General features: G+C 52.6%; 1 protein-coding gene across 1 annotated transcript; it reads left to right on the top strand.

Annotated features, from left to right (window-relative positions):
• Positions 1 to 951: 951 nt before the first annotated feature.
• TFAP2E (transcription factor AP-2 epsilon) lies at positions 952 to 14,495 on the top strand (the record flags this gene model as incomplete). The annotated part of the gene is made up of 6 exons (XM_012928828.2): positions 952 to 1,599; positions 2,090 to 2,141; positions 10,865 to 11,087; positions 12,236 to 12,354; positions 12,825 to 12,966; positions 13,892 to 14,495. Coding segments are annotated over 6 exons (1,467 nt in total), but the record flags the coding sequence as incomplete, so codon positions are not given.
• Positions 14,496 to 21,470: the final 6,975 nt, after the last annotated feature.

Genomic DNA, 21,470 nt, shown 5'->3' on the forward strand with positions numbered 1-21,470 from the left:
ACCTATTCTAGGCAATCCCCTCACCGGCCCTTTCGTGTATCCAAATTCCTTCCAAATCCCGACTCCAGCCACATTGCGTTACCAGCTTCGGGAAGCTTGGAAGACATGGCCTGTTAGAGGTTGTGACAGGCCCTCAGCACACACGTGCATGGACACACACGAGCTCACAGACACACATGTGCACAGGAGTCTACAGCTCGTAGCTCTCCACATTCACCATGGCCCATCCATGCCAAGCGTGGCGACGTAGTCAAAGGACTGACACCCATTTTACAGACCATGAAACTGAGGCCAGCCAAACGCAGCGTTTTGCTCAAAGACAAGGATGCCAGAGCGGCTGAGACTCAATCTGCAAACCTTTTCTGTTTCCCAGCAGCTGCCAGCTCCCAGCCCCCTGGCGACTCAGATCCATAGGGATCCAATTCATGTTCCCCATCCACTTACCCCGCGGATCTCGCCAAAGCCACGCCTTTCCTTAGGTGGTCGCTGGGAAGTGGAGAGAGCGCGGCCACCGTTTGTCTCTTTAACGCGCGCCCCCGGAGGCGTGGCACGCCCCCGCCACTATAACTGGAGTGCATGGAGCCGGCTGCGCTCATAAGAAGAACAGGCGCCAGGCACCTGCCGGCCGACTTTTCCAAGTGCCAACGACGCCCGTCCCGCCTCCATGGACCCGCCAGGGGATACCCGCAGCTGAGGACCCCACGCACGCTGGCCGGGCCCCGGGCTCTGGTGCACCTGGTCGCCCTCCACAGAGTCCCACGGGTCCGGCCCGCTGCCCGCAGCGTTCGCCGTCGGGCAAGGGCGCCGCCGCCGCCGCCACGCCCCGCGCCCCAGCCGCCCGATGCTGGTACACACTTACTCTGCCATGGTGAGCAGCCGCGCTGGGCCGAGGGCGGAGGGGGGGTGTCCGAGGAGCCGTAGCGCCGCACTCTGCTAGGCTTCTGTCCCTGAACCAACGAAATCCTGGAGGGCGGGCGCCACGGGGAGAGCGCTGGTCCCTCCACCCGCGGGTCGTTCGGAGATGGACTCCGGACCCCGGGAAGGGATGGCAGCGGGGTCCCCGCAAACTTAGGTGGAGCCTTGGGGCTGCAATCACTCCAGTGCCAGTGCGGCACTAACGCACAGCTCTTCCGTCCCCAGGAGCGCCCCGACGGGCTGGGCGCAGCGGCCGGCGGGGCCCGTGTGTCGTCCTTGCCCCAGGCGGCCTACGGGCCGGCGCCGCCACTCTGCCACACGCCCGCCGCTGCTGCCGCCGATTTCCAGCCGCCCTACTTCCCCCCGCCCTACCCGCAGCCACCACTGCCATACGGCCAAGCGCCCGACGCCGCCGCCTTTCCGCACCTGGCGGGGGACCCGTACGGCGGCCTGGCGCCGCTGGCTGCGCAGCCACAACCTCCCCAGGGCGCCTGGGCCGCGCCCCGCGCCGCCCCCCGCGCCCACGACGAGCCGCCCGGCCTCCTGGCGCCGCGCGCCCGCGCCCTGGGCCTTGATCCCCGACGCGACTACGCCGCCTCTGTGCCCCGTCTCCTGCACGGCCTGGCCGACGCGCCCCTGGGCCTTCCGGGGTTGGCGGTGCCACCCGGCCTGGAAGATCTGCAGGTGAGGCGGCTGGGCTCGGGGAAGTGCCCGGACAGGTCACGGGGACTTTGTTCCCTGGCTGAGGGCAACAAAGAGAATCGATGCAGACACCTGAGTTTTCTCCCTCCGAATATGCGCCCCACTGGACTTGCTACGGCCCTGAGTCCGTGCCCAAGGCTGGATGGCCGCAGTTCTTGGAGGGGCTGAATTGCTCCTTACCCTCCGCTGTGAGCTTAGAAGCTCAGCTGAGCCTTCTTGCCCAGTCCCGGGCTGCCTGGGGCTAACAGAGGCACAGCAGTTGCCTGTCTGCGGTGAGCACGCAGGCCTCCTCCAGCCCGCGCAAGGACGGGCCTCGAGCCGCAGCCGATTCCAAGTCCCCATGGTGGCCGCCCCAGGCGACGAGGGTGCGCAAGGGTTGGACGGAGCAGATAGGGATCGAGCACCGAGGGGAGCTTGGGAAGGCTCGGGACCCTCCGTCCGCACCGTCCTCGCCTCCGCCCTCTTCTTGCAGGCCATGGAGGATCCCGGAATGAGCCTCCTGGACCAGTCGGTGATCAAAAAAGGTAGGGACTGCGGCGCGTGTGCTGGGGCAGAACCGGGTAAGACGCAGCAGCCACCGGTGACCGCAGGCTACGTCGCCTGACCCAGCAGAGGGACAGCGAGGCTGCGTCGCGCCGGCCAGGGTGCTGGATGGCGGGCAAGCTGGGCCAGGAGCGAGCCGCCCGGTGCTGGCCAGAGCCCGGGTGGGAAGGGACTCCCCGGGGCTGCAGCTCGCGGAAAAGGAGGCAGCTGGGAGCGGCGCGGAGTTAATTTGCAGAGCGAGTTTGGCCGGCTAAGCGGTAGGCAGGGGAGTCTCGATCCCCGAGATTTGCTCAGTGATTTCCACTTTGTGGGACCTTAGCCCTGCGGAGCCTGGAGGCGCTTTCTGCGCTTTCTGGTCAGCAGGGCCTTGCTGGGTTGGCCATCTGAGGGTTCGAGCACCCTCCGGGCAGTTTGCTTTCAGTAGGAGCATCTGGCTCTGTTCGGGAAGCTGGTGTGAGAGTCCTGCTCTAGGCTGCTGCTGTGGGTTTCAGTGTGAGTTCTGAGGCTCCCTGCTCCCTTCCTGGGTGTCTCTGCCTTTCTCAGCAGGTGCCTTCTGCTTCTAGCATATGTGTGGTGATGTTTGTGGGGGTATTGGCGTGTAATTCTCTGTATTTGGGGGGGCTGTGAAACGTGTACTTCAGTACCAATGTGAGGGTCTTCACGGACGTTTGCACTAGTAAAAGTTGGAATGGACAACCCAGCCTGGTGGATTTGCCACTGAGGCCCAAATGCTTGGGGAGCCAGGGAAGGGAGAGATGAGAAGAGACAAGGAGGAGAAGGGCTGGTGCCCTAGGATTGGGGCCGGTGCAGGAGGGAATTCCATGCACAAAGGAGCCTGTGGGATTTGGCTGGAGTTGTTTTTCAAACCTAAGTTCTTTTCACCCCACCTGCTTTCAGGGGAGGGGCAGGATGGGAGTAGGGGGTGAGATGGGGCTGGGAACTGGCTGGAAGGAGTGGGTAGATGAGGGACTGGATGTCCAGAACTTGAGGGGTGTGTGTGTGTGTGTGTGTGTGTGTGGTGTGTGTGTGGTGTGTGGTGGGGAGGGCTCACTGAGGCTTTCATCTCAGGGGTAAGGCCAGGATGCTGGCACCAGACCTATGTCTTTGTTGGTGTTCATCTCAATGGCTGTCATGGACAGCGGGCATTTTCTGCAGGGAGGAAGGGAGAGCTGGTCTGCCGGGCAGGGGCCCACTACCACAGTCATGCACCGCTTCCCTGCCCCACTCCTCCAGAACTCAAGGGGCCAGGACCCTGGTTCCCTAACCTACTGCAGGAAGCCAGACTACATTTAGGAAAGAGACTTGGGAGACCTCTGCCCTGGGGAGATGGAGGAAGATCAGCCATTGCTCTGAGAGAACCTTCACCTCTACCAAGCCAGGAGACAAGAAGAAAAGGGACTGAATTGTGCTGGGTCCCCAAAGGCAGAACCAGGAATGCCCAGTGCGGCTGAAATGGGAGAGGAAGCTTCCAGGGCGCTGTGAGCCCGCAGGTTTATGCCCACAGGCCATAGTCACTGACCTGGGACAACCAGAGTGGGAGGCTGCGCCTGGGCCCCCACTCTGGATGCGGAATCCCAGCCTGAGGCACCGCAGCCCAAGGGGAAGTGGCAAGAAACTTGAAGCTGTGAGCTTGGCAGGCTGCTGTCCCCTGGCTTGTGAGGGAAGCCCGGGTCAGGTGCCCCGGCTGTGAGCCTGCACTGTGCAATCCCCGGGGCTGTGCCTGGCTGCCGCTTGCTCCCGGCGGCAGAACAGTAGGCAGTGTCCACTAAGCCCTGCAGCCAGTCCCTGGGGTGGCCATTGGGGTCCCTTTCCATTGGCTTGGGACGGCCGGGTATAATCTGAAGACAGGCAGCCTGTCTTCAGATTCCCATTCCCAGCCTGCTTTGTCCTCCTTTTGCTTTGCTCCAGAGATGGCAGAAAACAGGTGGGACTGGGAGGCAGGGATGGAGCTGGAGCCGGGATGTTTCCCAGCTGGGAGGTGCAGAGAGCGGTCAGCACCGGGTGAGCTTGCTCAGAGCGGGAGCTGGAGGGCCTTGGGCGCTGCCTGTCCCCAGGAGATGCGCTAAGTGTTTGGTGAATGAATGGGTGAGAAAGTCTTAAAAGATGCTTTCACCCTATTGGGCCCAGCACAGGGAGTGTCCCTGCTTGTGCATAGGGTAAAGAGATTGAAAACTCAGTTGGTTGAGGTCGTCCACAGGTGTGGTTTAAGGATGAGACCTGGGAAGGATGTCCCTCACCTTTGGGATGTGTGGGAGAATTCCTTTTGGCAGGCCAGGTTGTCCAATCCCAAGGGGGCTTCTGGGCAACAATCACCCTTCCCTGAGCTCTGGGGAAGGGAAAGGAAGGGGATCTGAGTGCCCCCTGGAATCTCCAAACAGCCCAGGATTGGCTGAAGCAGATGAAGAGGCCATCAAAAATATGCCTTGCATGTAAAAAAAAAAATGATTTATCTATTTTTTAAAAGAGTAGGTTTCTTGGGCGTCACAATTCCCTGGAATTGTGGCCCTGGTACTTGGTGTCTTTAAGTAGATTTACTGAGGTAAAACTTACATACCTGGACTTCTCCCCATGTTACAATATACTGTTCAATGCTTTGAGTGAATGCAGAGTTGTGTAACTGTTACCACCACCCATGTTGGACACGGCCAGCACTCCTACAGTTCTTCCTGCTCATTTATAGTCAGTTCCCATTCTTTGTTTTAAAGGGTTTATTTATTTTTATTGGAAAGTCAAATACACGGAGAGGAGGAGAGACAGAGAGGAAGATCTTCCATCTGATGATTCACTCCCCAAGTGGCCGCAACGGCCAGAGCTGAGCTGATCCAAAGCCAGGAGCTTTTTCCAGGTCTGCCACGTGGGTGCAGGGCCCTAAAGCTGTAAAGCTTCCACTGCCTTCCCAGCCAACAAGCAGGGAACTGGATGGGATATAGGGCCGCTAGGATTAGAACCAGTGCCCTTAATTCCCATTCTTACCCTGTGCCTTAGGCAACTGCTGATTTGCTTCTTGTCTATATATATGCATATTCTGACCATGTTGCATAAGTGCATATATAAATACGCAGCTTTTGCACCTGCTTCTTTTACTTGGTATCATGGTGTTGAGGCTCATCGCTGGTGTCCGTGCTGGGTGTCTGATTCATTTCCCTGCTCTGTAGTATCCATGGTGTGCGGGGAGTGCATTCTGCTGATGTTTGCTTTCACTGATGGACACTGAGGCTCTTTCTACTCTTTGGCCATCCTGGATAATGTTGCTTTGACTTACAGACATGCACTTGTGTGGAAATATGTTTTCATTGCTCTTGGATAAATTCCTAGAAGTGGAATTGCTAGATCATGTCATAAGTTCATATTTAACTTTGAGGAAGCCACCAAGCTACTTTCTGATGTGACTATTATTTGGTATTACCAGTAGCCATGGGATGGAGGCTGTTCAATGTCTGCAGACCTTCACCTACACTTGGCATTGTCTGTCTCTGTTATCATAAACATCTTGGGTTAGCTCAATATAGTTTTTATTTTCATTTTTCTAATGATTTGCATCTTTGAGCAGTTTTGTGTGCTTATTTGCCATTTTTTGTGTTTATTTCTCTATTCACATATTTTGACAATTTTCTAATTAGATTGCTATTGAGTTGTAAGAATTTTTTGTATCTTCTGGATACAAATAATCAGAAATATAACTTGTAAATATTTACTTCCAGTCTGTGGTTTGTCTTGTTATTTTCTTTACAGTCTTTGAGGTGCAAATGTTTTAAGTTTTGATGTAATCCTGTTTTTTATTTTATTTTATTTATGGTCATGCTTGCTGTCTCAGGTACTCTTTTTAAAAAGACAAATATTTATTTATTTTGTATTTGAAAAGCAGATTTTGCATAGAAAGAGAGGTCTTGCAGCCCCTGGCTTGCCACTCCCACCACCATCGCCACAATGGCTAAAGCTAAGCCAGTGTGAAATCAGGAACCAGAGCCTCCTCTGGGTCTCCTACATGGGTGCAGGAGCTCAAGGCTTTGAGCCATCCTCCTTTGCTTTCCCAGGCCATAAACAGAGAGCTGGATCAAAAGTGGAGCTGTTAAGAGGAAACCAGAGCCTTTATGGGACACTGGCACCGCAGGTGGAGACTTAGCCTACCATGCCATGTGCTGGCTCCAGTCTCAGATACTCTACTCAACCCAGAGTTATAACAAATTGAGCTGTCCTCTACTGCTGTCCCAGGCCACAAGCAGGGAGCTGGATGGGAGTGGAGCAACTGGGACATGACCTGGCACCCATGTAGGATCCCAGCATATGCAAGGCAAGGATTTAGCCACTGAACCATCATGCCAGGCCTGAGGAATTGCTATCTTTTTTTAAAAAAATAAGATTTATTTATTTTTATTGGAAAGGTGGATATACAGAGAGGAGGAGAGACAGAGAGGAAGATCTTCCATCCAATGGTTCACTCCCCAAGCGGCCGCAACGGCTGGAGCTGAGCCAATCTGAAGCCATGAGCCAGGAGCTTCCTCTGGGTCTCCAATGGTGGTGCATGGTCCCAAAGCTTTGGGCCTTCATCAACTGCTTTCCCAGGCCACAAGCAGGGAGCTGGATGGGAAGCGGAGCTGCCGGGATTAGAACCAGTGCCCATATGGGATCCCGGTGAGTTCAAGGTGAGGACTTTAGCCACTAGGCCACAGCGCCGGGCCCCAGGAATTGCAATCTTAACAAGCATTCTGGAGAGTCTGTTGCCTGCTCCTTTGATTATCTCCCCATGCATGGGCAAAGTGTGTAAATGTGTGTGTCTCCTCTGAGGGGCTGAGTAGTCAGGAGCGCTTACATCTAAAGGAGGGTGTGTGTGACCAGAGGACGCAGGAGGAGCCATCATGCTGATGTTGAGGACAAACCCCCTATGTGTCTGCTCTTTGCAATGAGTGTTAATTTAATTCCCACCTCCTTACCTACCCTCTTCCTAGTCTACCTGCTTCCCTAATTTTGAATTTCATCCATCTAGCCATTTTTTAAAAGGATTTATTTATTTAGTTGGAAAGGCAGTGTGACAGAGAAGAAGAGAAAGGCTAAAGAGATCTTCCATTTGTTAGTTCTCTTCTCAACAGCCCGAGTGGGGCCCAGGCCAAAACCAGGATCCAAGAACTCCATCCTGGTCTCCTGTGTGCGTGGTGGGGGCCCAAGGACTTGGACCATCTTCCACTGCCTTCTCATTCATATTGGCAAGGAGCTGGATCGGAAGCCAAATAGCAGGGACCTGACCAGCACCCTGATGTGGGATGCTGGCGTCCCAAGTAGCTGCTTAACTCTATGTCACGACCTTGGCATATACTCCTACAATTCCCCCATTCCTCCAAATGGCAGCTAGGTGAGTCTGAAGCCAGGAGCTAGAACTCTGTCCAGGTCTCCCACGTGGATGACAGAGGCCCAAGTACTTGGCCCATCTCCTGTTGCTTTATCAGACACATGAGCAGGGAACTGAATGGGAGGTGGGACAGCTGGAACCTGAACTGGTACCCATATATGATGCCGACATTACAAATGGAAGCTTAACTTGCTGCACCACAATACTGGCTCGTACATTAATTTTTTAAATGTTGTGCTAACATACATGTACCCTGGTTTCTGAGTATTTTGGTGCTCCCTTCACTGTCCCTGAGAACAGAGAGCTGCCTGGGGAGGGGCTCTGTTCACTCTTCCAGCCGCCTCAATGGTATCTTTGGGACCCTCTCTGGTGCCAGGCTGCAGAGCAGAGTGAAAGGGTAGCTGTGTGCTGGATTGTCCAACAAAGGGTTGAGACTCCCCTCACCTGGCCCTGACCTCTGACCATCGCCGTTTTCTCCACTGGGATCCAGGGGCCCTTGCTTCATCACGTGTTCACTCTGCATCCACTGATGGCTGTCCATGCCCAGACCCATCTTTGGGGAGGCAGAAAGGGTGGGAGCAGGTGTGGGAGGTCAGGGTGGTCAGCACGGGCCCAGGGAAGCTCCACACAGGGGGCGGTCCCTGCTGGGCCAGCTGGGGGCGGAAGGACCCTGCCCAATGGAATGTTAGGTTTATGGCCTGCACGGTGACACTCAGCCCAGTCAGTGGTCGGTGGTGGAGGGTGGCTGCTTCAGTTCAGCGTCCGCTCTCACGCTGAATTGAGATGGGCTATCAGTACAATGCGTTTAGTGGAAAAGGGACTGTGTGGCTCAGAGGCAGCATCCCTTGGCAGGGCAGGGTCCAGAGCCCTGGGGACACGTGGGGAGTGGGCAAGAGGGGTGGGTAGGAGCCAGATCCAGCTGAGAGTGAGGCAGACCCTGGAGTGCAATGCCTGCTTCTCACAGGCTGTGCATGGGAACCTCTTTGAATTTTCAAAATTTTTCATTTGAAGGAAAAAAAGATTTGCTTATATGAAAAGCAGAGTGGAAGAGAGAGAGAGAGAGAGTGCTTCTGTTCGCTGGTACACTCCCTAACAGGGCTTCCCTGGCTGAAGCCAGGAGCCAGGAGCCAGGAAATCCAAGTCTCCCATGTGGGCAGCAGGAACTTAAGTACTTAGCCCATCCTGTGCCATGTCCCAGGAGCATTAGGAGGAAGCTGGATCAGAAGACCAGAGTAGCTGGGACTTGAACCAGGCACTCAGATGTAATATGCAGGGGCCCCAGCGGTGACTTAAACCACTGTATCCCCACACCCATCCTTAGTCACTTCATTTTGACATGGGATAAGGATGAAAATGTTCACTCCACAGAGCTGCTCATATACATCACATGGTGGACCACGGGTACTCATCAACGGATAGGCAGCACCCTTGTGCCAGCTACCCAGCGAGCATGTGACCCTCTAGGAACTGATACATGAAAGGCAGGGAGCCCAGAGCAGGGGCTGTGCAGAAATTCCTGGGGTAGTGAGCAAGGATAGATGTGCAGAGAATGGGCTAGATCTGAGGCCACAGGGCACCGTGAGGGGAGGACAGGGTAGAAAAGGGAGGCTCCTGGCTGGGAAAGTCCAACCAGACAGGTGCAAGGGGATAGATTCTGGCAGATGAGGGACCACTCATCTGGTTGTTTTCTGAGGCCTGGCCCAGCTCCTGTCCCACAGGTGTGAGCAGCTGAAAGCCATCATACCCTTTGTCGGTGGTCCTGGGCTGCCGCTGTGTCCCTGGCTATAGTGTTTTGCCTCTCTGGCATCCTTCTCTGCCCCTCACTGGTGAAGTGCCAACTATCAGTGCAGCCCCCTCCTGGGCGGACCTGGGGGCCTGGGAGTGTAATGAGAGCTCAGCAGGCACCCCCAGACTCCTTGCACATGCTGTGTCTTCTCTTCCAAGGCTTGGGAAGTGAAGGCCACTAACTTCCTTGGAAGATGCAAATGTCTCAGTAAAGAACAAGGTTAGGGCCTGGAGTGGTGGCCTACCGGCTAGGGTCCTTGCCGCGAACGTGCCGGGATCCCATATGGGCTCCGGTTCTAATTCCGGCGGCTCTGCTTCCCGTTCAGCTCCCTGCTTGTGGCCTGGGAGGGCAGTCAGGGACGGCCCAAGGCCTTGGGACCCTGAACTCATGTGGGAGACCTGGAGGAGGTTCCTGGCTCCTGGTTTCAGATAGGTGCGGCACCAGCCATTGTGGTCATTTGGGGAATGAATCATCAGATGGAGGATCTTCCTCTCTGTCTCTCCTCCTCTCTGTATATTTGAATTTGCAATAAAAAAAATAAATCTTAAAAAAAAGTACAAGATTAGACTACAGGAAGAACTTTGTCTTAGAGCCAAGAGTATCTAAGTGACTTGGAAACTTAACCTCTAGGGTTTGGCATTGTGATATGCCGGAATCCCTTATGAACTCTGGTTTGAGTCCCAGTTGCTCCACTTCCCCATCCAGCTGCCTGCTAATGTGCCTGGGAATGCAGCAGAAGATGGCCCAAGTGCTTGGGTCCCTATAGCCATTTGGGAGAAGCTCCGGGCTCCTGGTTTCAGCCTAGTCTATCCCCAGCCATTGTGGCCATTTGGGAAGTGAACCTGTTCATGAAAGATCTCTGTCTTTTCCTCAGTGTAACGCTTCCTTCTAACAGATAAATCTTAAAAATAAAGTAGACTTCTCAAATTCCCTTCTCTGCCCTTAAGCATAACTAGTAAATAATAGGGAGTAGTTGAAGGGAAACGACTACAGGGCCTGTCTCCCGATTCCTTGAGTAACCCAGAGTGATCTGGCAGGAAGGGGCCAGAGCTGAGGGTCCAGTAGGGCCACACCACAAGTCCCCAGCAGGTGGGACTCCAAAGCCATGATGGATCCCACTGGCCTTGGAGGGGAGGAGTTTGGGAAGGTAAGCTGTTGGGGATTATAAGTGGGAAGGGAGAGGTTAGGGGCTCCTTGTGACTTCCCAGCTCCAGCTGGCCCACTGCCATGACCCAGCAGTCCTATGTCAGCAGTGGTCTGGCTCCTGAGGTCTGGCCTCTTCTCTGGTGGCTCCTGCCAAATACTGGAACTCTTCAAAACTGCCTGGGGGTTAAGAGGAAGGCTACAGGCAGGACTCTGGACTCAGGGGCCATACCCATTAGCTGTGTGAACTTGGACGAGTCTCTGTAACCTCAGCATGCCTGTTTCTGTCTTGGTAAAGCGGGGTATCAGGACCTCCCCCTAAAGGCGCTGGAACCTCTCTGTGTGTGCAGCTGTCCTGTTGTCGATGCCCTGTGCTGTGACCACTGGCTCAATGTCGCCTTCTCTCTCTTGCTTTTGCTTCTGCTCCACAGTCCCCATCCCCTCCAAAGCCAGCAGCCTTTCAGCCATCTCACTGGCCAAAGACAGCCTGGTGGGGGGCATCACCCACCCCAGTGAGGTCTTCTGCTCCGTGCCTGGCCGGCTGTCGCTGCTCAGCTCAACGTCCAAGTACAAGGTGACGGTGGGCGAAGTGCAGCGGCGACTCTCACCTCCGGAGTGCCTCAATGCCTCCCTCCTGGGGGGCGTCCTGCGCAGGTAGGAAAGCCAGCCCACAGCCCCTGCATAGCACCCTGGAGAAAACCCCTGGGCTCCTCTGGGAGGACTAGTCTCACACCAGGTCCCCCTGTGTGCTCCCTGCCTTGCATTGTGCATGCTATGGGGGCAGGCTTGAGCCCCCTGCTGCTTCCACAGGTCTGGAGCTTGGGGGCAGAACCTTGGCACAGAGAAGCAATGGGAGGACTCACCCACAAGGGGCAGGCAACTCAGCTCAGTCTGGGGAAGAGAGGGTACCATCTTCAACCCCTCCCTCAGGACCTAAGGTCCTCTTCCCATGGCTGCATAGGGCTTGGCTGGTGTGTGCTTGGGGCTGGGGAGCATGGTAGTCAACCATTTGTCTTGTTAGCCATGTGTTCATCTCTCCATGCATGTCTGTGTGCCTGGAAAAGCTATTTCTGCCTTAGGGAGTTCCGATGAGTCTGAGGAGGATGGTGGGTGCCATCCTATGGGGTGTGGGTGTGTGCACTGAAGGGTGGCTAGCAGTGTTGGTGTCCATGAGCATGAGTGACCTGGGATGTAGGGCTGCAGTGTTTCCATGGGTGGGAGAAGGGGGGTGGTTGCACATGTGTACCTGGAAACCTTGTGTGCACCATTCCAGAAGGGTGGGGCTGCGTTGTGCAATTGTAGGGGCTAGTTCCTATTCCTGGCCCTTCTGAGCATCCTGGAGGGAGCTGTGGGAGTCCCTGGGGTCCTGACTTAGGGTGAATGTGTCTCTGCATGCACCTGTGTTCATCCGTGTGTCTGTGTGACTCCCCACATGGCCGTACGCACTTGTCTCCCATGTAACTGCCTCTGCACATGCTTGGCTAGCTGGTGAGGGCCCAACTGGCATGCAGAGGTTGGCAGCAAGGACCCCAGAGGCTGGCCTTTCCCTCTCCCGCCTGGGCTCTTCCTGTTATTGAGAGGACCAGGGAGAAATGAGGGACTCCTGGGGCTGGGTCCTTGGCTACAACACCAGTAAGATCAGGAGAGGTTTGGAGCTTGCTCAGGGTCCCCTGAGCATGGCCAAGGCTGTTCTGAGTCTCAGCAGGGCCGGGTGAGGGCACACAGTCCTTCAGGGTCACTTAGCCCACCTACTTTTCTCTTTGCTTCATAGTTGTGTGTCTGTCTCTCCCTATCACGTCAAGGGCCAAGTCCAAGAATGGGGGCCGGTGCCTGCGGGAACGGCTGGAGAAGATTGGGCTCAACCTGCCAGCTGGCCGTCGCAAGGCTGCCAATGTGACCCTGCTGACCTCGTTGGTAGAGGGTGAGTGAGTCACACCCCAGGTTGGTGTGAGCATGACCGCAAGTGGAGGTATGCAGGTGTTGTGGTATCTGTGTGTATACTCTGTGTGGCATGTGGGTGTCTGGCCTTTGTGTGTTTGTATGATGCACATACATGTATATGCAGTAAGAGCTACTTGTAGCATACGTGTGCGTAGGGTGAGAGTGATCATGGATGTGGTGAAGGGCCAAGGAGGTGAGAGCCCCCTTCCTTGAGGCTGGTGACTGGGCTTTGGGCAACATGGTGGGCCATGCTCCAGTCTGAGACCAGAGCCCAGCCCCAGTGTCCCCAAGGGTGGGCAGCGGAATAGGGGCTGGAAGTGGGTTAGAGATGGGCTGCAAGGCCAATCAGAGAACAGCATCTATAGAAGCAGGATCAGGCAGTCCCTCCAGGGACTTGGAAGTTCAAGGCTGGGCTACACCTGGCAGCAGTGACAGATCCCTTCTCCCCAGGAGAGGCTGTGCACCTGGCCCGAGACTTCGGCTATGTCTGTGAAACTGAGTTCCCAGCCAAGGCAGCCGCCGAGTACCTGTGCCGACAGCATGCTGACCCCGGGGGACTGCACAGCCGCAAGAGCATGCTGCTGGCTGCCAAGTGAGTGAGGGCTGTCAGGGGCTCCACACACACGCACAGGGGATACATGCAGGCACAGGCGCCACACACACATACAATGGACACCCCTCATGAGCACACAATATTTGGGCATCACATGTGACCACATGCATGGGTTCTGAGCAGCAGTGAAAACAGGGTGACATATAGGCTAGCCCTGGCCACGTGTGGGCACTACAGTCATTGCTCCATGACAGCGTCATCTAGGCCATGATCCCCACTGCATCTGCCACCACCGCCTGTACTTGGTCTGAACCCGGCCCATCAGCCCTTTGCTCCCATGACCTCCAGCAGGCCTCCAGGCCTGGGCAAGTGGGGCCTCCCTCACCACAGTTTGATGCTGTGATCTCAACTCAGACCTGCTCATCTGACTGCACAGCTACCCTGTCCAAGAACATTCCATGGCTCATATGCTATTGCCTTGATTCTTTCTTATTTTTCCTCAAGATTTATTTATTTTTACTTAAAAGAGGGAGTAAGAAAGACAGATTTTATATCTGCTGCTGGTTCACACCCTAAATGGTCACAACATCTGGAGCTGGCCCGGACCAAAGCCAGGAGCCAGGAGCTTCTTCCAGGTCTCTTAAGTGGGTGCAGGGACTGAAGGATGTGGGCCATCCGCTGCTGCTTTCCCAGGCCACAAGCAGGGAGCTGGGTTGAAAATGGAGCAGCTGGGACTCCAACCAGAGTCCATATGGGATGCCAGCATTGTAGCAGATAGAGGATTAGCTTGCTATACTACTGTGTCAGCTCTTCTTTATATGCATATCTTAAGCTTTATTTAATCTTAATTGAAAGGTAGAGTTACAGAAAGTCAAAGATCTTCCATCTGCAGGTTCATTGCCCCCGATGTGCACTCTGGGCTCAGGCTTTAGTTCTTACCCCTCTGATCCTCTCTCCCCACCAGGCAGATTTGCAAGGAGTTTGCAGATTTGATGGCTCAGGACCGCTCACCACTGGGCAACAGCCGCCCAGCGCTCATCCTGGAGCCTGGAGTACAGAGCTGCCTGACCCACTTCAGCCTCATCACCCACGGCTTCGGTGGACCCGCCATCTGTGCCGCACTCACTGCCTTCCAGAACTACTTGCTAGAGTCACTCAAGGGGCTGGACAAGATGTTTCTAAGCACTGCAAGCAGTGGGCATGGTGAGACCAAGGCTTCGGAGAAAGATGGCAAGCATCGGAAATAACCGCTTTCCCTGTCCCCAAGGGGGATCCCAAGCCAGAAATGAGGCCTTAGTTGCCAAGGATGGACCTGAAAAGACTAAAAGGTGACATTGGTCCAGAGCTGGGGGTCTGGGTTGGATCAGGGAGGATGGCCTCTCTGTGGTGATCTGTCGGTAACTTAAGGCCCAGGGACCTATGTCCTGTGTGCAGTTTCCCTACCTCTGATGGTGGAGAAGGGCTTGGACAGGAAATTGGAAAAACTTGCCCAGGGAGCAGAGCCTTTCCCTCTGGGGTGCCTGCATAGTGGTGGGTACTGCTAGGGGCCAGTGCCTTCCTGGGTTTTCCTGATGTAGCAATGGGAGCTGTTAACAGAGGTGCTATGAGTCACTAGCACCCCTGACCAGGAGAGTCCAGTGGGCTTTCCCAGGCTTTCCCGGCCTTTCCCAGTCTTGGAGGAAGGCAAATGGGAGGGCCTCTCCAGGCAAAGGAACCTAAAGCACAAACTGCAGAACTTGAAACCAGGCTGCCCATCACTGTGCTGCTGCTGTCTGTCCTTATTTATTTATATGTTGTAATTAAAATGGAACATTTCAAAATGTCCAGTGCAATTTGTTTATCCCAGGGTGCTGGGGAGTTGTTTTCACTTGTTTTTGCTTGCGTGCTGAGATGTTCAGTTGGACCAGGATGGAGAGGGTGCTCTGGCTTACAAGGGGCTCTGGGTGGGCTGGCGGGGATGCCCCACGTGGTGCGTCAGGGACCCCAAGGTTATCATCAGGTTGCTGTATTTACTATTGTTTCTCTTGACCCTGCAGGTGATCCCCATCTCACAGATTGTTTTCTCATTCTCTGAATAAACTTTTTTTTCACAGGATACAAAGCTCCCTCTGTCCTTCTTCAGTCCAGGCCTAGGTTGTCTCCCAGGAGGACAAGGTCACTGGGGAGCAGTAGGGCCTGAGAATTAAGAGAATGTACTGGAATTAAAAAGGTTGTCTAAGGGGAGAATCCAGGAGCGGGCTGAGAGCCCTTCCAAGAGGGGGTGCAGACTTTGGTATATTTATTTGGCATCTCGTGGTGGCTGTTTGTCCAGTGGATGTGCGTCGGGTGGTCAGTGTCTGTGTATTGTCACTTGGGGGGCCTGTGGGTGAGCATCAGCCAGGCTGATGTCCCAACTGTGGTGAGTTTTACGTGTGTCCACACGAATGCTGATGACAATAGGTGTCAGAAAAATGCTACTATACTCTGTCCACTCCCTGCTGCCCAGCTGCCGATTTTTCCTTTTTAAATTTTTTCTTAATTTTCAAAATTTAAAAGAATCTCCGTCTGCTAGTTCAGTCTCCAAGTGCCCTACAATAGCCAGGGCTGGGCCAAGCCAGAGCCTGGAGCCAGGAATGCCATTTGGATCAACCATGTGATGGCAGGGACTTGAGTCATCACCTGGCTGTCAGGGTGTGCACCAGCCAGAAGGTCAGCAGCAGAGCTAGGACTCAACCAATGACTCCAGGATGTTCAGCAGGCCTCCTACATGGCTTTACCCAGCGTACCACAACACTTACCCCAGCTAGAGGAGGTTACTGCTCCTCTGCTTCTCATTTTGAAGACTTCAGTCTTTCGGCAGCTTTTTTTTTTTCCTTGTTCACTGACTTGTCTACTTGATCATTCTTCAGAACACACATGCACTAGGGTGTATTACCTTACAAAATATAACTCCTTTATCCATTTGTTTCCTTTGCAATTTTTGGAGATTTGTTTGTTTTATTGGAAAGTCAGATTTAGAGGGAAGGAGAGACAGAAAGATTTTCCATCTGTTGATTCACTCCCCAAGTGGCTACAATGATCAGAGTAGAGCTGATCTGAAGCCAGGAGCCAGCAACCTCTTCCAGGTCTCCTGGTGCAGGGTCCCAAGGCTTTGGGCTATCCTTTACTGCTTTCCCAGGGAAGTGGAGCAGCTGGGATATGAACTGGTGTCCTTATGAAATTCTGGCAGTTACAAGGCTAGGACTGTAGCCACTAGACTCCTGCGCCAGGCCCCGTTACTTAAAAAATATATTTATTTGAAAAGCAGCATTTCAGAGAGGGAGAAAGATCTTCCATGTGTTGGTTTAATCCCCAGATGGCCACAACATTTCGTCCCTCAAACTACCACTTTGCTTTGTCCTCTGGGCCAGTGCACTGTTCCACTGACCTGAGACGCTGCTCTGCCTGTCACTGCAAGGTGCTGTCAGGGACACATGTCGGGATGTGCTGCGCACGTGCAGGATGTGCCAGAGCACAGGGTCTGGACATCACCCCTCAGCGTGATTTCCCAAGGGGTTTCAAAGCCTCAGCACACCCGTAAGAAGGGACGAATAGCAGCAAATTATGCTCTGCTGCAGTTGAAGGCCAGACCCAGCAAGAGATTCTTCCACTATTATTCTAGACTCTGGGAAATTGAGGGGACAGAGTGAGACAACAGAAAACACTTAGGCAATGACCAGAATATAGCAGCAAATCCAGAAAGGGTTGTAGATACTCACAAGTTAAATAGAAACTAGTTAATCAAGAACTTTTCCCTCAGGCAAGGATCATGTAGTCCTTACCAAGCCGCATTTGCTTTTCCAGGGTCACGTGGCCCATCAGCCTCACACCCCTCTGTCAGATCCTGCATGTCCTTAATTTTCGGTACCATTTGGCCCCCTGCAGAGGGGCTCGCTGGGATGACCCCAGCTCGGGGAAGCAGGTTCTCCCTGTATTTATGCCCTACCAGGCTCTGCTCTGCCAGCAATCAGGCCCATCATTCAGGGTTATCTCAGAGGAAGTCCAGAGTGGAAACAATGTGATCCTTCGAATGAGGTCTCTGTGCTTTTTTTTTCCTTTCCTTTTTTTTTTAAAGATTTATTTTATTTTTATTGGGAAGTCAGATATACAGAGAGGAGGAAAGACAGAGAGGAAGATCTTCCGTCCCATGATTCACTTTCTTACATTGGCCAGAGATGCGCTGATGTGAAGCCTCTTCCGGGTCTCCCATGAGGGTGCAGGGTCCCAAAGCTTTGGGCTGTCCTCGACTTTCCCAGGCCACAAGCAGGGAGCTGGATGGGAAGCAGGGCTGCTGGGACACAAACCTGCGCCCATATGGGATCCTGGCGTGTGCAAGACGAGGACTTTAGCCGCTAGGCTACTGCACCGGACCCCCTCAGTGCTTCATTCTAATTTAGATCCTCCCTTCCGCCACCCCTCCCCAGCAAAATAAAACTGTTTTAACTCCTACCTAGTTGGACTTAACCCTATGGAAATGCAGATGGTGATTAGGGCAGCTCAAGAATTGTATACTCCCGTAAAGACCAGATTTTCTTGTTTTAAGTGTCCTAGTCTTCCAGGAATAAGAGCATCCATTGAAAAGCTTCTCCCCCTCAAATCTCATGAAGCAAGGTAAGCGCAGGCAGGCTGAAGGCCCTTCTCCTCCCAGACATGAAACGGCAGCCCCTCCCCCACCTGGGCCCAGCTTCATTTTTCAGTTTCCATCCCCCATGGTCAACTGAAGTCTGAAAATAGGTAAACGTAAAATGCCAGGAAAAAAAAAAACCTTGCAAGTTTTAAATTGTTCCAAGTCAAGTGATCAAATCTCATCTGCCTGCCCGGGATGTGAATCATCACTCCTTGGAGTGTCCACACTGTATACACCATTTGCCCATTGGTCAGCAGCGGTTTTTGTTATCAGAATGCTGAAATAGGGCAGTGCTTCAAATAACCTTTATTCAACTCAATAATGGCCCCGGAATCCTACAGAAGCAACGCAAAGCTGTCACCAGGGAATGAAAACCTGGAAGGACAGGTGAACTCTAATGCTATGTAGCAACCCTGGACAGGTATATGGAAAAAACCATAGCCAAGATAGAGTTCTGCACCAGCCATGGTTTCAGATCTCCTGTTAAGGGATCGGGGGACAGTGGAGACCTTGGAGTACACTTCCTGCAGTAAGGGTACTAGGGCACTGCTAACTCACACTCACACGCACTAAGCAGCACAGACGTCTAGAATGAATCCTGAGAATGTCCTGCCTCTTGCCCGGGCACTGCTGCTGCTACTTCCATCAAAGGGTCAAGGCCAGAGGTGGTGATAGGACTCTGGGTCGCAGTTCCCGCACAGCTGGCTCAGCTGCTGCTCTCCATCAGAAACACCAACAGTCTCAGGCCGTCTCAGTACCCCTTCCTGTTGCCCTGCGAGGCTCCTCCTCGTTGGCCTCCACATCTACCTCTCCAGTATTCAAGGCTGATCATCCCTGCCCCGAGGCAGAACAGCTGCTCTTCTCCAACCTAACCTTCCCACCCCAAACCTGAGCAGAAATGAATCCCATTATTCACCTGACGCAGATGAGGGGGAGTCAGAAGACTGTTCCAAGCAATGTTTTGCTGGGACTGTTCAAGAACCAAAACCTTCCTGATCTTTTCCGAACTTCAAGAAACTGGTTTAGGACATTAAAAAAAAGATACAATCCAGCAGAAGGAAGGAACGGGAAATATCAGAAGGCAGCAGCATCACTGAATACATATATACACAGAACTGTAAGGAAAGTTCCACAAAGCAATGTTTACCCTTCTGCATAATACAGTATCGGTATAAGAAGCAGGATATACAAGTGTGAAGTCAGAGAGGAATGATGAGGCCAGGTAAACTTAGATGGGGGTGTAGAAGTAGAAAGAGAGGCTGACACTGCGGTGCAGTGGATGAAGCCATTGCCTCCAATACCAGCATCCCATATGGGTGCCAGATTCAAGTACTAACTCACCTTGTCGAATCCAGCTTCCTGATAAACTGCCTGGGAGAGCAGCAGAAAATGACCAAAGTGCTTGAGCCCTTACCAGCCACACGGGACGGTCACATGAAACTCCTGGCTTTAGCCTGGCCTAGCTCCAGCTATTGCTGTCATCTGGAGAGTGAACTAGTGGATGGAAGATCTCTTTCTCTACTCTATAATTCTACCTTTCAAGTAAAAAAAAAAAAAAAAGGGCCTGCAAAGATGGCTTAATGGCTAGATCCTTGCCTTGCAAGCACTGGGATCCCATAGGGGTGCCAGTTCGTGTCCTGGATGCTCCACTTCCCATCCAGCTCCTCGCTTGGGGTCTGAGAAAGCAGTGGAGGATGACTCAAAGCCTTGGGATGCTGCACCCATGTAGGAGACCCAGAAGCTCCTGGCTTCTGGCTTCAGATCAGCTCAGCTCCAGCCATTGTAGCCACTGGGAATTGAACCAGCAAACGGAAGAGCTTTCCATCTCTCCTTCTCTTGGTAAATCTGCCTTCCCCTCAAAAATAAATATTTAAACAAAGAAATGAAAGAAATTAGCTAGATTAGGAGAGGGCTATGAAATACCTAGTATTGTCACACCAAAGCACTGGGCTTTATTCTATAAGCAATGGAAAATCATTAGAAAGTTTTAGGTGAGGAGTGGAATGGATGGTCAAGGTAGTATTTTAGAAAACAGAGCAAGAATTGGAGAAGGAAAAAAGATTAAAAGTAGAATGCAGGCCAGAATCTGCTGGAGCATTCCAAGAAATGATGGGGAGTGAGCCCAGAGCAATGCAGGCGGAGGTTTGAGAGATGCAGCAAGTAGAAATGCCAGGGCTCGGTGACTGTGTGAAGACAGGAAGCGAAGCAACAGCATCGAAAATCATGCCCAGCTATTTTGACAGTTGTCCTGTGCTTACAGAAGATGCTAACCTTGAGGAGACTGTATATTCAGCAGTAAAAGGAAACTCAGTATTTCCAACTTTCCTGTAAAACCAGATTCCAAGTAAATTCATTGAAAATAAATACCTTCTGTTTCTTCTTTGGACATTTGGGAGCTAGGTGCCTCCATAATCTAAGATGGTATGCTGTAGAGGAGGTTTAGAAGAGGGCTGATGGCAAGGTTTAGTTTGAGACAGGTTGGCTTTGGCTGGAGGGTGAGCTATCTAGGAATAAACTGAGTTCAGCAATGACTTTCTGTTGGAGAAGAGACTGAGACAGAGGATGGGGCGGTGGGCTTGCCTGGGACTGTCCCGAGACACTTAGAAAGATGGAGAATCATCTCACTGCAACTGAGGCCTGGACATACAATAATGTTAACCAAAAATTGCATAGAAAACTTCAAAAAGTTCAAGAAAAACTGGAATCACACAAACCAAAAACCTATCTGTACATGGTATTGAGAATAGCACAAATGGGATAAAGCAAGTTCCATCTTAGTCTAAGACAATTATGTAGCATCAAATGTAGCATAGCAGCCAGTAAATGTGTTTCAGTAAACCCTACAGGAGTTTGAGACGCACACTAAGCTTTGAGAAGCACAACTCCAGAAACTCTTTAGTCCAATGGTTTTCTATCACAACTAAAAAATTACTAGGGACGTTTTCAAAGAAGGTCCTGCGGCTGGCATTATGGTGTAGTGGACTCAACTACCTGTGACACCAGCATTTCATATGGGTGCCAGTTTTGAGTCCTGGCCACTCCACTTCTGATCAGGCTCCCTGCTAATGCACCTGGGAAAGCAGCAGATGGTCCAAGTGCTTGGGCCTCTACCATCCATATGGGAGAAATGAATGAAGCCCCTAATTTTAGCCTGGTCCAGTCCTGGCTATTGCAGTCATTTAGGGAGTGAACCATCAGACAGAAAGCATCACTCTCCCCCACTTTACATAGCTCTGCCTTTTGAATAATCTTAAAAAAAAAAAATCCTAGGGCGCAGGTTAAGCGTGTATGTGTGGCACCGGCATTTCATGAGAGTGCTAGTCTTGAGTCCTAGCTCTTCCATTTCCAATTGAGCTCCCTGCTAATATGCCTGGGAAAGCAGTGAAAAGATACAAGTCCTTAGGTCCCTGTACCCACATGGTAGATACACCTGGAAGAAAACCCTGGCTCTTGGCTTCAGATCAGTCCAGCTCCATCAGCTGGGGCCATTTGGGAAGTGAACCCTTGGATGGTAGACCTCTGTCTCTTTCTAAATCTGCCTTTCAAATTTTAAAATTATTTGCATGGGATATTTTACAGATATGCCAGATTTTTATAAACACGAAAAGATGTTTCTCATCCACTGGTTCACTCCCCAAATGGCCACAATGTTCAGAGCTGAGCTAGGAGCCATGATTGTTTTCTGGGTCTCCCATATGGCTGCAGGGTTCCAAGCCTTAGGCCATCCTCCGTTGCTTTCCAGGCCATAATCAGAACTGGACCGGAAATGGAGCAGCTGGGACACAAGCCAGTACCCACATAGGATGCAGGCAGTGGATTAACCTATTATATCACCACATAAGTCCCATAAAATTTTTTAAAGATTCATTTTTATTGGAAAGGCAGATTTACAGAGAGG

Source organism: Ochotona princeps, chromosome 2 (assembly GCF_030435755.1).
Source record: "Ochotona princeps isolate mOchPri1 chromosome 2, mOchPri1.hap1, whole genome shotgun sequence".
Classification (NCBI taxonomy): domain Eukaryota; kingdom Metazoa; phylum Chordata; class Mammalia; order Lagomorpha; family Ochotonidae; genus Ochotona; species Ochotona princeps.